Source organism: Chiloscyllium plagiosum, chromosome 3, assembly GCF_004010195.1.
Source record: "Chiloscyllium plagiosum isolate BGI_BamShark_2017 chromosome 3, ASM401019v2, whole genome shotgun sequence".
Taxonomy (NCBI): domain Eukaryota; kingdom Metazoa; phylum Chordata; class Chondrichthyes; order Orectolobiformes; family Hemiscylliidae; genus Chiloscyllium; species Chiloscyllium plagiosum.
In genome coordinates, this window is record NC_057712.1 from 74,868,754 (window position 1) to 74,885,695 (window position 16,942).

Sequence of the window (16,942 nt, forward strand, 5' to 3'; positions counted from 1 at the left end):
CCTGTGTGCTCCTTCTCCAGTTCAGTGCCAACAGACACCGCCCTGTCTCTTTGTGGGAAAGCAGTATCTGGAGTGAAGTTACAGTACCTCATCATCTTGCTGTTGGTGCCAATGGCTAGAGTGATGGAGAGCAGATCTGTGTTTATATTCAGTAGATACGGAGTGTGCTGTACCTGGCTCTCCACAGCAGATGCCAACAGGTCTATGAAAGCACCAAGGTGCTCGCATACTAAAAGGCAGCAGGGTACCAACACCGGAGGTGTCTCAGTGACTTAGAACCTGAGCCAGTTTGCCTAGTGACTTTGAAAAACGGATCTGCTTTTCCTGCCTCAGCTTGTGCCCATGTATAACGTCATTAATTGCCTTCCCTATGCCCAATGCTGAAGAGGTGTCTGACATCTGGCAGTCATAGGAGAGCTAGCAATTTGGGACTTTTCTTCCTCAATCAGCTGCTGAGATGTGGCAGTGATGTGCTCACCAGCATGTCCTCCCAGCTCTAACCTAGCTCAACTATTCACCAGAGGTTAAATATTTGAGGCAGTAGAGGGTGCAAGCAGCAGGCTTGGTGGTGCATCCTCTGAAGGATTTGTAGTTTCTTCATCAGAGGTGATGAGGAGATGACCTGTGGGGCTGTCCTCTTGCAGGTGGGTACTGTGCAAATTTGCAGGTATTGCAAAAAAGTGGCAAAACTTAGGGCATGTTAAGAGTACATTGACAGTGATGGTAATCTCGTGGGATAGCAGCATTGTAATGGATAATAGTTCTTATTTGGCTGCCAGGACATTGAGGCTTTAGCATCACGCATGAACTGTCATAGTCAGAGCCAGGCAGTGCAAGGAATCTCTTTTTGTAGATGGAGGGGCAAATATAGGGCATCTCACCACTCAACATGGCCCAGTCTGCCCTGTTGTGGGCCTGAAAAGAGACAAAGGGAGGATTGAGTGAGACAAAAGGGGCTGGCATTGCTGTTAGCGCTGATACATGTAAAGAAACATTGGTGAGGTGACCTGAGTGAGTGCATGCATCAGCAGCTCAAAACCATGCAGAGTTAGTAGTCTTGGTGTGACTGGGATTGGTGAGAGAGTGAGTGAGCAATGATGTTGCATGCTATTGTCACCGTGGTAGACCATGAGCTTCAGTGGGTGGTAGGTGCAGTGGCAGAGATAAAGTGAGTGAGAGGTATCAGAGGTGGGACTTACCCTCATGGACTAGGAAAGTTCATTGACCTTCTTGTAGTATTGTTACACGTTAGTCTGCACTGCTGACATCTCACTGACTGTGGTTGTAAGTGTGGATTAGGCTCCCAGAGTCTGGAACCATTATCTTCTCAGTTGGTTCGAAAAGAAAAGGATGATCCTCACCTGCAACAATCCATTCACCAAGACCTCCAAGTCCCTTTTGGCAAATTGGAGACCAAGCTTGCCTCTGTCTGTCATTTCTGGGTATATTTTATGACAAAGCACTCATGCAGGGCAGCTCTGGGCTAACAGTGCTTGAGCTGGTGCACATCTGCATTTGAGATTATCCTGGCCCTGTGAATCTCAAGAGGCCCAGCAGTGGCAAGTACATTTGCCTTTGGCAAGACAGAAGATAAAATGAACGAGGTGCCATAAGGGCACGGTGCATAGCTACCAAGAAGAGTTTTAGAGAATAGCATGAGAAATCAGGTTAGGGCTCATGGAGAGAAATCCTCGAAGAAACTCAAAAAAAAAAACTGATTTCTGGTGAAATGCAGCCCCCTGCCCCCAAGGGAAGTTCAGCGGTGAATTATCAAGCCAATGAAAAGTTATCCTCTGAGTCATAATGCATTGTGGGTGGGCTACAGTGATAAAGCGTGGGAGTTCTATGCCTTATTGTTTGAAAAGGTCTAGAGCTGTCAGCTAATCTGATTGGTTGGCAGCTCCAGCATCATCAAAGCTCTACAGTGATCACTACATGCAGGTTCATTAAGGAAATCCAATGAAATCTGGGGTAAGGAAGTCTGGGTATTTTAAGATGTGAGGGAGTGAGGTTATAATACATGCATGTAGGAATGAAGGAGTGATGTCTTCTTGAATTGGAGGGCTTGCAATGTAGCTTCCAATTGGCAAAGGAACCTTCTAAAAATAATATTCTCTTCATTCATGCCTTTTTGAAAGGGGAAATAATAGGATTTCCACTCCCACCTGCCTGCCCATGACAAACACTTTCTGGTATATTATCAGGATCAACTGGATTTTAAGTAAGCTTATTTCACTCTTCAAATCCTGCCCGTGAAATCTGCACTTCCAAAAGGCCAAAGATGCTGTATTAATTTATACGTCCTTAAGTAGATATGTGCATTTTTTTCGTATAGATTATCAGGTGAAACAGAACAAAGGCAACTAAATGAAGTTATTAGTATAGAACAGCCATGATCTAACTGAATGGTAGAACAGCATGGAGGGATTAACACCCAACTCTTGTTCCAACATCTTGTCTTTGTTGAGTAGGTTGAGAACACTTATTTCATTATATATAGTCAAACATGGAAATGTTCCCTCTAACCACTTGACTTATTAAGCAAACTGGATAGTTCAAAATTAATAATTTACCTCTAATTTCTAACAAATTCAAAATAGGAATTGGCAGTGTCTTGAGAAGGCTTTGCACAGAGATAGTACTCACCTCCACCCATTGAGTGAATTAAAAAAAAGCACTGTAAACAATCACAGTGTTCGGCTGTTTTTCGGATTACGTCTAGAATACGATCACGGTACTGGCAACCATATTGTCTATTTCCAACAGCCCTGAGGAAAAAAATTAATCAGAAAGTACACATGAAGTGACAGAACTGCATACACTAGTAAAACTAGTTAATACTTTCAGAAGTATTAACTAGAATAATTAACTTCAAAGTTTCATATTCCAAACCTTTTTTTTTAAATGTTTTAACTTGGTGGGCGGCACGGTGGCACAGTGGTTAGCACTGCTGCCTCGCAGCGCCAGAGACCCGGGTTCAATTCCCGCCTCAGGCGACTGACTGTGTGGAGTTTGCACGTTCTCCCTGTGTCTGCGTGGGTTTCCTCCGGGTGCTCCGGTTTCCTCCCACACTCCAAAGATGTGCAAGTTAGGTGAATTGGCCATGCTAAATTGCCCGTAGTGTTAGGTAAAGGGGTGAATGTAGGGGTATGGGTGGGTTGCGCTTCGGCGGGTCGGTGTGGACTTGTTGGGCCGAAGGGCCTGTTTCCACACTGTAAGTAATCTAATCTAATCTAAACTTTTGGGAAAGCAAATCTTAGCAGGACTTATACATTTAATGATAAGGTCCTAGGGAGTGTTGCTGAACAAAGAGTCCTTGGAGTGCAGGTTCATAGCTCCTGGAAAGTGGAGTTGCAGGTAGATATGATAGTGAAGAAGGCACTTGGTATGCTTTCCTTTATTGGTGATAGTATTGAGTACAGGAGATGGGAGGTCACGTTACTGCTATAAAGGACATTGGTTAGGCCACTGTTGGAATGTGAAACTTGAAGATTTACAAGGATGTTGCCAGTGTGGTGCCCACATCCGAATCTCTCTCTCACACACACACACACACACGCACACGCACACGCACACACACGCACACACACACACTCACCCATGACCTGTGCACATTCACTCACCTTACACTTACCTGTCCTCTGTTTCTCAATTATATTGCACACGCACTCACCCCCTGACCCACACTCACTTTCTCAACCCATTGCTCACTACCTTTCTGTACTCCATTGTCCTTGCACACTCACCCACTGTCTCTCACTCACCTTGCATACTCACTTACCTTTCGCACTTCAGTCACTTTTGTTATTTATTTGTGGGATCTGAATGTTGTTAGCTAAGACAGCATTCATCCCCCATCTCTAGTTGCCCTTGAGAAAGTGTTGGTAAGCTGCCTTCTTGAACTGCAGTAGTCCATGTGCTGTAGGTTGACCCACAATGCCCTTAAGGAGTGAATTCCAGGATTTTGTCCCATTCTTTTGGAATATTGCATTCAATTCTGGTCTCCCTGCTTTAGGAAAGATGTTTTGAAATTTGAAAGGGTTCAGAAAAGATTTACAAGGAGGGTTTGAGATATAGGGAGAGGCTGAATAGGCTGAGGCTATTTTCCCTGGAGCGTCAGAGGCAGATGGGAAAAAGTTAGGACTGCAGATGCTGGAGACCAGAGTTGAAAAATGTGGTGCTGGAAAAACACAGCAGGCCAGGCAGCATCCGAGGAGCAGGGAAATTTACGTTTCGGGCATAAGCCCTTCTTCAGGATTCCTGAAGAAGGGCTTATGCCCGAAACGTCGATTCTCCTGCTCCTCGGATGCTGCCTGGCCTGCTGTGTTTTTCCAGCACCACATTTTTCAATGTTAGAGGCAGATGGGCAACCTTATCTAAGTTTATAAAGGCATGAGGGATGTAGATAAGGTGAATAGCCAAAATCTTCCCCCCAGGATATGGGAGTCCAAAACTTAGCAGCCAAGGTTTAAGGTTCAGAGGAAAGAGTTTAAAGGGTCCTAAGGGGCAACATTTTCACACAGAGGGTAATGCATGCACAGGAAGTGATGGAGGCTGGTACAATTACAACATTTACAAGGCATTGGATGGGTATATAAACAGGAAGGGTTTAGAGGGATATGGGTCAAATGCTAGCAAATGGGACTAGATTAATTTAGGATATCTGGTCAGCATGGATGAGTTGGACCAAAGGGTATGTTTTCATACTGTACATCTCCATGACTTTATAACACCGAAGGAAGAGTGATGTATTTCCAAGTCAGGATGGTGTATGACTTTAAGGGAAACTTGGAGATGGTGGTGTTCCCATGAAACTGCTGCCATTTTCCTTTCAGATGGAAGTGGTCATGTCTGAGGATCTTTGGAAAATTGTCACATTGCCTCTCGTGGATTGTACAGGCTGTCAGCATAGAGTCAGTGGTGGAGGAAATAGTAATTTGTGGATGTGATGCCATCAAGTAGATTGCTTTGTTCTGGATGGGTTCAAACTTCTTGAGGGCTGTTGAAGCTGCATTCATCCAGGCAAGTGGTGAGCATTTCATCACGTTCCTGCCTTGTGAGATATAGACATTGACAGTCAGGAGGCGAGTTATATTCTGCAAGAGTCTGAGCCCCTGACCTGTTCTTGTAGCCACAGTACTGATATGATGAATCCAGTTCAGTTTCTGCTCAATCGTAACCACCAATGGCAACCAATGGTAGTAGGGAGATGTGGTGATGGTCCTACCATTGGGTGTCAAAGGACAATAGATAGCGCTGATGAAAAGTCATCTAGACCTGAAATATTAGCTTGTGCTCGCTCTCTCCATGGATGCTGACTGACTCACTGTGATGAAGCAGCCGAAGATGTTTGGACAAGGATAGTACACTAAGGAATACACACAGAGATGCCTTAGAGCTGAGATGATTGACCTCCAATCACCACGACAATCTTCCTTTCTGTCAGGTCTGACTCAAATTGGCAGAAAGCTTTACCCTTATTCACATTGTTTCCAGTTTTGCTAATACCACACTCAGTCAAATTGGCCTCAATGTCAAGCGTAGTCACTTTCACCTCATCTCTTCTGTCCATGTTTGAACCAAGGCTGTAAAGAGGTCAGAAGCTGAGCGACCATGGCAGAACCCAAACTGGGCATCAGTGAGCGGGTTATTGCTCAGCAGATACTGATCGATAGCACCTTCCATCACTTTACTGATGATTGAGAGTAGACTGATAGGGCAGTAATTGGCTAGGTTGGGTTTGTCATGTTTTGTGTATACGGAACATACATAGTCAATTTTTACATGGTCAGATAAAGATGAGTGTTGTAGCTGGTATTGGAAGAGCTTGGCTAAGGGTGCCGCATGTTCTGGAGCTCAAGTCTTCAGTACTATTGTCAGAATGTTGTTAGTGCCAAAAGTCTTTGCAGTTTCCAATGGCTCCAAACATTTCATAAAATCACAGAGTAAATCAAATTGACTGAAGATATACGTATGATGCTGGTGACCAGTGGATGAGGTACAGATAGATTATGCATTCAGCACTTCTGACTAAAGACTGGTGTGAATGCTTCAGCTTTATCTTTTGTACTGACGTGCTCTCTTATTATTGAGAATGGGGGTGTTAAAGGAGTCTCCTCCTCCACTGAGTTATTTAATTGTCTAAAAACATTCACAACAAGTTGTGGCAGGGCAGCAGAGCTTAAAAGTTGTGGAATTGCTTAGCTGTCTCTCACTTGCTACTAATGATGTTTGGCATGCAAGTAGTCCTATTTTGTAGCTTCACCCGGTTGACACCTTATTTTTAGCTATGCCTGGTGTTGTTCTTGGCATTTCTTTCTGCTGGTTTCACTGATCTAAGGCTAATCCCCTGGTTTGGTGGTACTGGTAGAATGGGGAATACAGTGGGTCACAAGGTTGTAGATTGTGATGGATTGGATTTTATTGCTAATAGCCCATGTCCAATCTTCAGTAGTTAAATTTGTTCATTTAACAGAGTGATAGTGCCACACAAACTGACATGTATTTTCAACGTTAAGACAGAACTTTGTCTCTGCAAGGACAATGCGGTGGTCCCTCTTACCAATACTGTCATGGATAAAAGCATCTGTAACAGGCAGATTGATGAGGATAAGGTCATGTTTTTCCCTCACCACCTGCCACAGACCCAATTAGTCTAGCAATGTCCTTTAGGACCCAACCAGCTCAGTCAGTACCGGTGCGGCTAAGCCACGTGTCGGACGTTGTAATCCCCCATCCAGGGTACATCTTTTACATTGTATAGAGTACATTAATCCTTCACCCAGAGTATATTCCTTGACATCCTTAGTTCTTCCTCCAAGTGCTGTTCAATACAGAGGAATATTAATTCACCAGCTAAGGAAGGGCAGTATACAGTAATCAGCAGGTTTCCTTGCTCATGTTTGAGCAGATGCCATGACACTTCATGAGGTCTACAGAACAGATGAGCATGCAAGGTTTGTGAGGGACCAGAGGCCTCTCCACTTCCCTGGCTATCAAGATCTTCAGCCTAATCCGTCACCTTTCAAATTATACTTAACCAAAAATGCAAAATAACGTTTTTCCTGAGTTAGTTCTGCTGCTTTACATTTGTCGTTTAAGTTAATGAGCTCATTCTTTGCATTTTCTATCACTGAGATTCAGGATTACTGCTGTAGCAAATTTCATTTTTTGCAAAATTTTCTCACTGAAAGGCAGAGGAAATAAAGGCTAAAATGTGCACCCAGTCCATCCTGCCGCACACCCCCATGCAAGAACATTGGACAACCCTGGTCAAGACAGAAATGTCAGGAGAACTGTGTTAAGTAAAAGGGGAACTAGGGAGAGAATAGGGTCCCTCAAAGATCAGCAAGGCAGCCTCAGGGTAGAGCCGCAGGAGTTGGGGGAGATACTAAACGAGTATTTTGCATCAGTGTTTACTGTGGACAAGGACATGGAAGATATAGAATGTGGGGAAATAGATGGTGACATCTTGAAAAATGCCAAATTACTGGGGAGGTGGTGCTAGATGTCTTGAAACACAAAGAGGATAAATCACCTAATTAGGTGTACCCTTGAACTCTGTGGGAAGCTAGGGAAGTGATTGCTGGGCTCCTTGCTGAGATATTTGGATCATCGATAGTCACAGGTGAGGTGCCAGAAGACTGGAGGTTGGTTAACGTGGTACCATACATTTTAAGAAAGGTGGTAAGAAAAAACAAGGGACTATTGCCAGACACTGATAGTGGGCAAATTGTTGGAGGGAATCATGAGGGACAGGATTTACATGTATTTGGAAAGGCAAGGACTGATTAGGGATAGTCAGCATGGCTTTATGTATGGGAAATCATGTCTTACAAACTTGATTGAGTTTTTTGAAGAAGTAACAAAGAGGATTGATGAGGGCAGAGCAGTGGACGTGATCTATATGGACTTCAGTAAGGGGTTTGACAAGGTTCCTCATGGGAGACTGGTTAGTAAGGTTAGACCTCATGGTATACAGGGAGAACTAGCCATTTGGACACCGAACTGGCTCAAAGATAGAAGACACAGAGTGGTGGTTGGGGGGTTGCTTTTCAGACTGGAGGCCTGTGACTAATGGAGTGCCCCAAGGATTGGTGCTGGGTCCACTACTTTTCATCATTTATATAAATGATTTGGATGTGAACATAGGAGGTATAGTTAGTAAGTTTGCAGATGACATCAAAATTGAAAGTATAATAGGCAGAGAAGAAGGTTACCTCAGAGTACAATGGGTTCTTGATCAGATGAACCAAAAGGCAGATGGAGTTTAATTTAGATAAATGCTGCATTTTGGAAAAGCAAATCAGAGCAGGACTTATACACTTAATGGTAAGGTCCTAGGGAGTGTCGCTGAACAAAAAGACCTTGGAGTGCAGGTTCATAGTTCCTTGAAAGTGGAGTCTAAGGCAGATAAGATAGTGAAGAAGGTGTTTGGTATGCTTTCCTTTATTGGTCACATTATTGAGTCTAGGAGTTGGGAGGTCATGGTGCAGTCGTACAGGATATTGATTAGGCCACTTTTGGAATATTGTACTCAATTCTGGTCTCCTTCCTATCGGAAGGATGTTGTGAAACTTGAAAGGGTTTTGAAAAGATTTACAAGGATGTTGCCAGGGTTGGAGGATTTGAGCAAAGGGAGAGACTGAATAGGCTGGGGCTGTTTTCCCTGGAGCGCCGGAGGCTGAGGGGTGACCTTTTAGAGGTTTATAAAATCATGGGAGAAATGAATAGGATAAATAGACAAAGTCCTTTCCCTGAGGTTGGGGAGTCCAGAACTAGAGGACATAGGTTTAGGGTGAGAGGGAAAAGATATAAAAGGGACCTAAGGGGCAACTTGCTCAATGCAGAGAGTGGTACATGTATGGAATGAGCTGCCAGATGAAGTGGTGGAGGCTAGTACAATTGCAGCTTTTAAAAGGCATCTGGATGGGTATATGAATAGGAAGGATTGAGAGAGATATGGGCCAGGTGCTGGCAAATGGGACTAGATTAGGTTAGGATATTTGGTTGGCATAGATGAGTTGGATCAAAGGGTCTGTTTCCGTGCTGCACATTTTATGACTCTAAATATGTTAAATAATACATACAAAAATTAACTAGAACAGTTCTCCCATAGTTGTGGTAAGGACCAGTTGGAGCAGCTGTTCAATCATTCCTACAGGCTTGCAGAACACTCCTTATTCCAATCTCACAGACTTGCACCTCTCCCATCCACCTCACAGTTAACAATACAACAATTTTCAAGCCTCAAACTGGAGTCACAGTGGGAAAAGGTTTGGTAAATACTGATCTAGAATATTATTGTTTTATGGTAGATAAGGCCAAGACTACAAATATGTTCAGCTTAGTAAGAAATAAACTTAATATTGACAATCAACCAAAAAAAAACTTAAACAATTACAATGTACATAATATAGATAAAAACATTTGGAGTGTATCAAATGTCGTTAGATGCTAAGCTGGTGGATTTACAAAATAGATTGACTGGATGTGGAGGGTCCAATCGTCTTTAGCCATCATTTATCTATTCATTAGGTTTTCTTACCAATTATTACCGGAACCAGATACGTCAGTTATAAGTTGTTTACTGTCAAAAACGTCCCTCAATGGACCCTGAAGTAATTCATTAACGACACCTTCTTCCATGTCAATAAGTACTGCCTAAAAGATGAAAATATGTACTTACCAGAAGTTCAACTTTCATATTAATATTTATATCATTAACATTAATATCAGAACCAATGATTTGCATACATTAAATTAATTTAGAACACATGAAACCATAACAAATAGATGATGTAAAGTTTAAAATTATAAAACAAAAGTAAACCAGATCATTGCCAGAACGTTCATTTGTCTATTTATCCCATCATTTTCCTGCATAAAGTGAATCTTCCAACAAGAAATGCTTGCAGTCAATAGACAATTACTACTTCAACGACAAGTTATAATTGTACACGATAAGTAAAGATCTTTACCCGAGCTTTAAGAGATCGAATTTTTCCTTTATGAAGATTTGTATCATCTCCATTAGTAGATCTACGAAATAATGAATTCATAAAAACAGGTGATTGGGACTGTTTTTGAAATAATTAAGCAAAGAAAATTACATCAGAAAAATATTACTGCCGATCTATTCCTTTCCACTACTTGAAAAAGTTTTAATTTGCAACATTTGTAATTATCATTTTTACTATGCCATCAGTCAGCATCATTTCAAATTTATTGTCAATTTTCAAGGAAGGAAAATGTTCTGGTCTTTACAATATTTTCAATTTCAATAGATTCATGCAAAACTAAATTCCTTACCTTGTATCCACATTTCTAAAGAAGTTACCAAGTGCTTCATCATAGATGCCTTTCTAAATTAGAAACAGAATTAATCAATTTACTCTTTCAAAAACTGTTCAATGATAATGGCAAAGACTCAGTGGTGAGCACTGCTGCCTCACAGTGCCAGGGACCCAGGTTTGATTCCTGCCTTGGGTGACTGTGTGTGTGGAGTTTGCACATTCTCCCAGTATCTGCGTGGATTTCCTACAGATGCTCCAGTTTCCTCCCACAGTCCAAAGATGCACAGGTTAGGTGAATTGGCCATGCTAAATTGCCCATAGTGTTAGGTGCGTTAGTCAGGGGTAAATATAGGGTAGGGGAATTGGTCTGGATGGGTTACTCTTCGGAGGGTTGGTGTGGACTTGTTGGACCAAATGGTCTGTTTTCATACTGTAGGGAATCTAATCTAATCAGCTATTGTAAAATCTAACCAATTCCGTTATCTAAGTAATAAAAGCACCTATATTAAGATACAAGTAATCAAGTCAAAAAGAATATGTACTTAATTTGTCGAAAACTCTTAAGGGGAGTGGAACAAGTCACTTTTACTTTATTAATTAGCAACCTATGAAATCATGCCAGTTGTTGAAAGCTTTCTGTACTTTGCATATACAGTATTCCTGACTAATATTTTCTTCCACCACTCCAAATGTCATTTAATCACATCTGAGTATAGTCTCATGGGTTGTAGGTGTTAAGTGATGTCTAAATATATTTCTATTTCCACTTGGAAAAAATCATAAGTATCACTGCTTATTTACCTTATTCACATTTGCATGCTCTCGTAAAACCAAGTCCCAGAATCTGCAGCCAACTTGATTGCCACATTGGCCCACTGGCAAGAGTGAAAACATGAAATTATTGTTTGCAAAAATATGAATACCACCAATATATACCTTTCTGATTCTATGCTTTGGAACTTATTCAGAAGTAGTGGGGGGGTGGCGGGGGGAGGTAAGCGGGGAGAGCGCCGAGAATTAGTTCCTTACACACGAAATTCAGGTATAAGTAATATTCCATACTTGCAGTGAATTTCATGTCTACATTACATTTGTTATGCCATTAAGTTGATTAAAGCTACAATCCAATATGACTCATATGCTCCAGGTTCAGGAGATATCCAAGTACTGGGAACATTTCTCATTAGGTGTGCTTAGTGCTAAACATTCTAATGGTGACAAGACACAGAGTGTCATTGCATACACTGGCATGTGACAAAACAAGATTCAATTACAAATAGTTTTAGAATTTGCAAACACACTCAGCTGTAGTCAATTGCACGTGTGTTGTCCAACAAATAATAACCAATAAAATTAACAATATCCTTCAGTACATACTTATTATTTTGTACAAGATGCATAATGTTCTGTTGGACATTAGTCACTTATTTCAATAAGAAACAATCCTTTCAGAGAAAAATAATAAATAAAATGAATCATTAGTATATGCAACTTCAATGACCTTCTGAAAAGAAAGGGGTGGCACGGTGGCTCAGTGGTTAGCACTGCTGCCTCACAGTACCAGAGACCTGGGTTCAATTCCCTCCTCGGGCAACTGTCTGTGTGGAGTTTGCACATTCTCCCAGTGTCTGCGTGGATTTCCTCCAGGTACTCCGGTTTCCTCCCACAGTCCAAAGATATGCAGGTCAGGTGAATTGGCCATGCTAAATTGCCCGTGGTATTAGGTGGATTAGTCAGGGGTAAATATAGTGGGGGGGGGGGTTTCTCTTCGGAGGGTTGGTGTGGACTTGTTAGGCCGAAAGGCCTGTTTCCAGACTGTAGGGAATCTAATCAAGAAAATGAATTGCATCATTGAGGTGTGTTCAAATTGTTTGCTTTTCTTTCAAGCCCTACTGCACACCTGGGTGACCTCAGAATGAAATCATGTAGCTCCCAAAAGACTGAAAGACATTTTCCCAGATTGTTCTGCACAAATGAAAGCAATTGAACACATCTTAATTCATTCATTCACTCAGAAGCACTTACTCATATCATTAAATTTATGTCTTACTACATTGATTGCATGCTGTTCTCCCATTGTTAATTCTAAAGTCATAATGCCAATTCGTGTTTTTCATATAATTCATTATCTTATACACATCTTCAAGACCAATCCTCCGACACGTCTGAATCTTGAAAGGTTTCAGAAAAGATTGACTAGGATGTTGCCAGGCTTGGAGGATATGAGCTAGAGGGAGAGGCTGAATAAGTTGGGCTGTTTTCCCTAAAGTGTCAGAGACTGAGGGGTGACCTTATAGAATTTTATAAGTTTATGAGGTCGATGGATAGGATAAATAGATAAAGTCTTTTCTCTGGGGTGGGGGAGTTCAGAACTAGAAGGCATGGGTTTAAGGAGAGAGACAAAAAATATAAAGGGCAACATTTTCACACATGATGGTCTGTGTATGGAATGAACTGCCAAAGAAAATGTTAGAGGCTGGTACAATTACCACATTTAAAAGGCATCTGATGTGGATATAGAACTGGCTCAAAGGTAGAAGACAGAGGGTGGTGATGAAGGGTTGTTTTTCAGACTGGAGGCCTGTGACCAGTGGAGTGCCACAAGGATCGGTGCTGGGTCCTCTACTTTTTGTCATTTACATAAATGATTTGGATGTGAGCATAAGAGGTACAGTTAGTACGTTTGCAGATTACACCAAATTTGGAAGTGTAGTGGACAGCGAAGGGAGTTACCTCAGATTACAACAGGATCTTGACTAGATGGGCCAATGGGCTGAGAAGTAGCAGATGGAGTTTCATTCAGATAAATGCAAGATGCTGCATTTTGGGAAAGCAAATCTTAGCAGGACTTATACACTTAACGGTAAGGTCCTAGGGAGTGTTACTGAACAAAGAGATCTTGGTGTGCAGATTCATAGCTCCTTGAAAGCGGAGTCGCAGGTAGATAGGATAGTGAAGGTGGTGTTTAGTATGCTTTCCTTGGTCAGAGTATTGAGTACAGGAGTTGGGAGGTCATGTTGCGGCTGTACGAGGGGGGAAAGATATAAGAGAGACTTAAAGGGCAACTTTTTAACACAGAGGGTGGTATAGGTATCGAATGAGCTGCCAGAGGAAGTGGTGGAGGCTGGTACAATTTCAATATTTAAGAGGCATTTGGATGGATATATGAATAGGAAGGGTTTGGAGGGATATTGGCAGGGTGCTGGCCGATAGGACTAGATTGGGTTGGGATATGTGGTCGGCATTCACGGGTTGGACCAAAGGGTCTGTTTCCATGCTGTACATCTTTATGACTCTATGATAATACGAATAGGAAGGGTTTAGAGGGATGCAGGCCAATTGCTGGCAAATGGGACTAGATTAGGTTAGGATATCTGGTTGGCATGGATGAGTTGGACTGAAGGGTCTGTTTCCATGCTGTACATCTCTATGAATTCTGTACCTTGACTTGGTGTGCATGGCAAATTTGCATTAGTTTTATCGTCCTGACTCTCAGGAATACACAGGCGGGTTTTAGCTTCTAGCAGTGCCAATAATTTAATGCTAAACCTGCCCCTTTCCAAAAATCAGTACTTGCTCTCTTCAGCACTGCTTTCAATGCTTGACAGTTTCTTTTTTTTTCATAATCAGAATTGGACATATCATGTTTAGTGGCATCATACCAAACTCACAAAGTTATGTCTGCGAAAATCTGAAACAATCAGACATTTTACTTCCAAAAATACCATGCCTGAGAAAGGATACGACAGTACAGCACCCTCTAACAGAGGTCTCTGAAGCCTGGGGTTAGGCTGAAGATTGAGAACAAAAGATACCTTGCATCCCCTGAGGAGCAGGAAGGGGAGAAGTAGGATCAGGCTACTGTGAGGAAGGTCTACAGATCTCAACCACGTCTCTTTTCTACCTTCCTATTTGAATGTGAATACCACAGTAGCCTTTTTCCAACCTATTTTCCCAGTTTCTTTCATAATGGTGATGACGACTTTTTCTGTTTTAACAGTGTGGGAGAAATATCATCTGTCTCTATCATTAAAATACAATACCTTATCACAAATTTGACATTGAAGAAAACTGCTTTTCTGGCCCTGGAGCGAATACAGGCATCAGGGGTATTGGGAGACCCAATCCTCTTTACTCCTCAGTTATCTCCTAAAGCTCACAATCACCTTCAAACATCATCCCTCGCTATGGAAAGATTACCATCTTGTCTCACCACCTTGCCTTCTGTACCCCATCACTGTTTCCACTCCATATATTTTGCTGTTCAATACTGTGGTCCCTCTCTGTATCCCACAGACCCTACCATATGAAGACACCATCTGTAGTCAGCCAGAAGTTAAGAGTGGAATAAAATCGAAAGAAAATATGCACAATGCTGCAAAAAGCAATTGTATGCCAAGAGATTAGGAAGACATTAGAATCCAACAAAGGAGTACTACAAAAGTATTAACAGGGAGAGACTGTAGAAAGAGATAAAACTAGTGAAAAGAATTAAAGCAGTGTATATAAAAAAGATAGAGCATATCTAAAGTCAGCTTTGTCTGCTCAGAGACAAGGGTATTAATAACAGGGAAAAACAAAACAACAGAAATTTTGAACAAGTAATTTCATAGAATCACTACAGTGAGGAAGCAGGCCATTTGAACCATCAAGTCCATTCTGAAGAGCACCCTCTTAGATCCACCCAGCTACCCTAGCCTTGTAAACCTGAATTTCCCATGGCTAAACCACCAACTTGCACAGCCCTGGATACTATGGGCAATTTAGCATGGCCAATCCACCTAGCCTGCACAGTTTTGGATTGTGGGAGGAAACCCACACAGATACAGGAGAACGTGCAAACTCCACACAGACAGTCGCTGAGGGTGGAATTGAACCTGGGTCCCTGGCGCCGTGAGGCAGCAGTGCTAATTGCTAAGGCACTCTGTCACACCTATTTGTATTTGTCTTCAGATTAGAAGACATAAAAAAAGTCCCAAGGGAGAGGCAAAAGGGAGTGAGAAACACAAAATAATCAGAAGAGACAAAATACTGGGAAAATAAGTAACAAATGTGCAAAATCAAAATCGCTCGGTTGGCCAAGTGCATTCCATGTTAACTGTAAATAACTCAAGGCAGGGTCCTTTTGCGTATAAATTTTACCAACTCTCTGAAACAACTTTGGTTATATTTGAAAATATGCTATTTTAGATTTCACCCACACATTGCAGTAATTAATAAGTGTGAAAATTCTGGTCAGTTCAGTGATTTCTAATTCATTGCACTCTAAAAGGAATTTCAAGAAGGCATTGCATGAGAATGGGGGAAGGGAGTAGAAGAGGTTAAAGCGAAGAGTGCAGCTTATATGGATCAGGAGCAGGAGTAGGCCATTCAACCCCTATAACACTGTTCAGAGAGACCACGGCTGACCTGACTGGAACTGAAATCCACATTCCGATCTGCCCAATAACATTTCAACCTCTTTCTATGCAAGAATCTACTTCTGCCTTAAAAATGTTTAAGGACTCTTCATCCATCACCTGTTTAGGGCAAGTTCCAGTTCCAGGGTAAGGTAGATGGGTGGATCTAAAAGGGTGCTCTTCAGAATGGACCCGATGGGCCGAATGGCCTGTTTCCTCACTGTAGTGATTCTATGAAATAACTTGTTCATAATCTTTGGAGAAAAAGAAAATTACCTAATCCCTGTTTTAAATGGGTAACCCCTGATTTTTAAACAGTGATCTCTAGTTCTAGATTCTCCTAGAAGAGGAATTATTTTCTTCATATCTACCCTTTCAAGATTCTGTGTTTCAATCAAGTTGCTTCTTACTCTTTTAAATGTCAGCAGATACAAGCCTGGGGTCGGTTCAATCTCTCTTCAGAAGAAAACTTGTGCAGTCCAGGTATTCATCCAGCAAACCTTTCTGGTCTGCCTGCAATGCATTATATCTTTCCTTAAAAAAGGTGACCAATACAGTATGCAGGAATCCAGATGGCATGTCAGGAGAGTCCTTTACAACTGAGCATAATGTTGCTATTTCTGTACTCAATTCCTCTAGCAATAAATGACAGCATTCTATTAGCTTTCCTAATTACTTGGAGTACCTGTATACTAAATTTCTGTGATTTGTATATTAGAATGTCCAGATCTGTCTGCATCTCAGAGCTCTGAAATATCTCATCATTTATATACTATGGTTTTTATTCTTTCTGTCAAAATGTACAACTTCACATTTTCTCACATTATATCCCAATTGCCACATCTTTGCTCACTCATTTTACCTATCAATATATTTTTGCACTGCCCTGGTGATTTCTTCAAAAACTTGCCTTTGAATTCTCATCAAGTTTGACAACCATGCCTTCTGACTTTCATCTAAGTTGTTGTAATGAATAGTTGAGCTTTAGTTTTTTGCAATAACCCTTGACATGGCACCTTATCAAATACTTTGTGGAAATTGCAAGTACAATACAATACTGGTTCCCTTTGCAGTCACAAAACCTGTTTGCTCCTTGAAACATTCCAATCGATTGGTCAAACATGATTTCCCTTTCACAAAACTATGCTGATTTTCCTCAATTATCTTGAACTTATTGAAGTTATAACTTCTTTACTAATAGTTTTTCATTTTTCAGTATGATGGTTGTTAAACTAACTGGCTTATATA

General features: G+C 41.5%; 1 protein-coding gene across 1 annotated transcript in view; it reads right to left on the reverse strand.

Moving 5' to 3' along the window:
* tube1 (tubulin, epsilon 1) overlaps positions 1-16,942 on the reverse strand; it is a 40,431-nt gene that overhangs the window by 22,281 nt on the left and 1,208 nt on the right. Inside the window, exons 2-6 of the mRNA XM_043684590.1 lie at positions 11,097-11,170; positions 10,312-10,364; positions 9,981-10,041; positions 9,548-9,663; positions 2,647-2,768 (exon numbers count right to left, since the gene is read on the reverse strand). Of these exons, the coding sequence (XP_043540525.1) occupies positions 2,647-2,768; positions 9,548-9,663; positions 9,981-10,041; positions 10,312-10,364; positions 11,097-11,170 (426 nt within the window). The remainder of the gene's footprint in view (positions 1-2,646; positions 2,769-9,547; positions 9,664-9,980; positions 10,042-10,311; positions 10,365-11,096; positions 11,171-16,942) is intronic.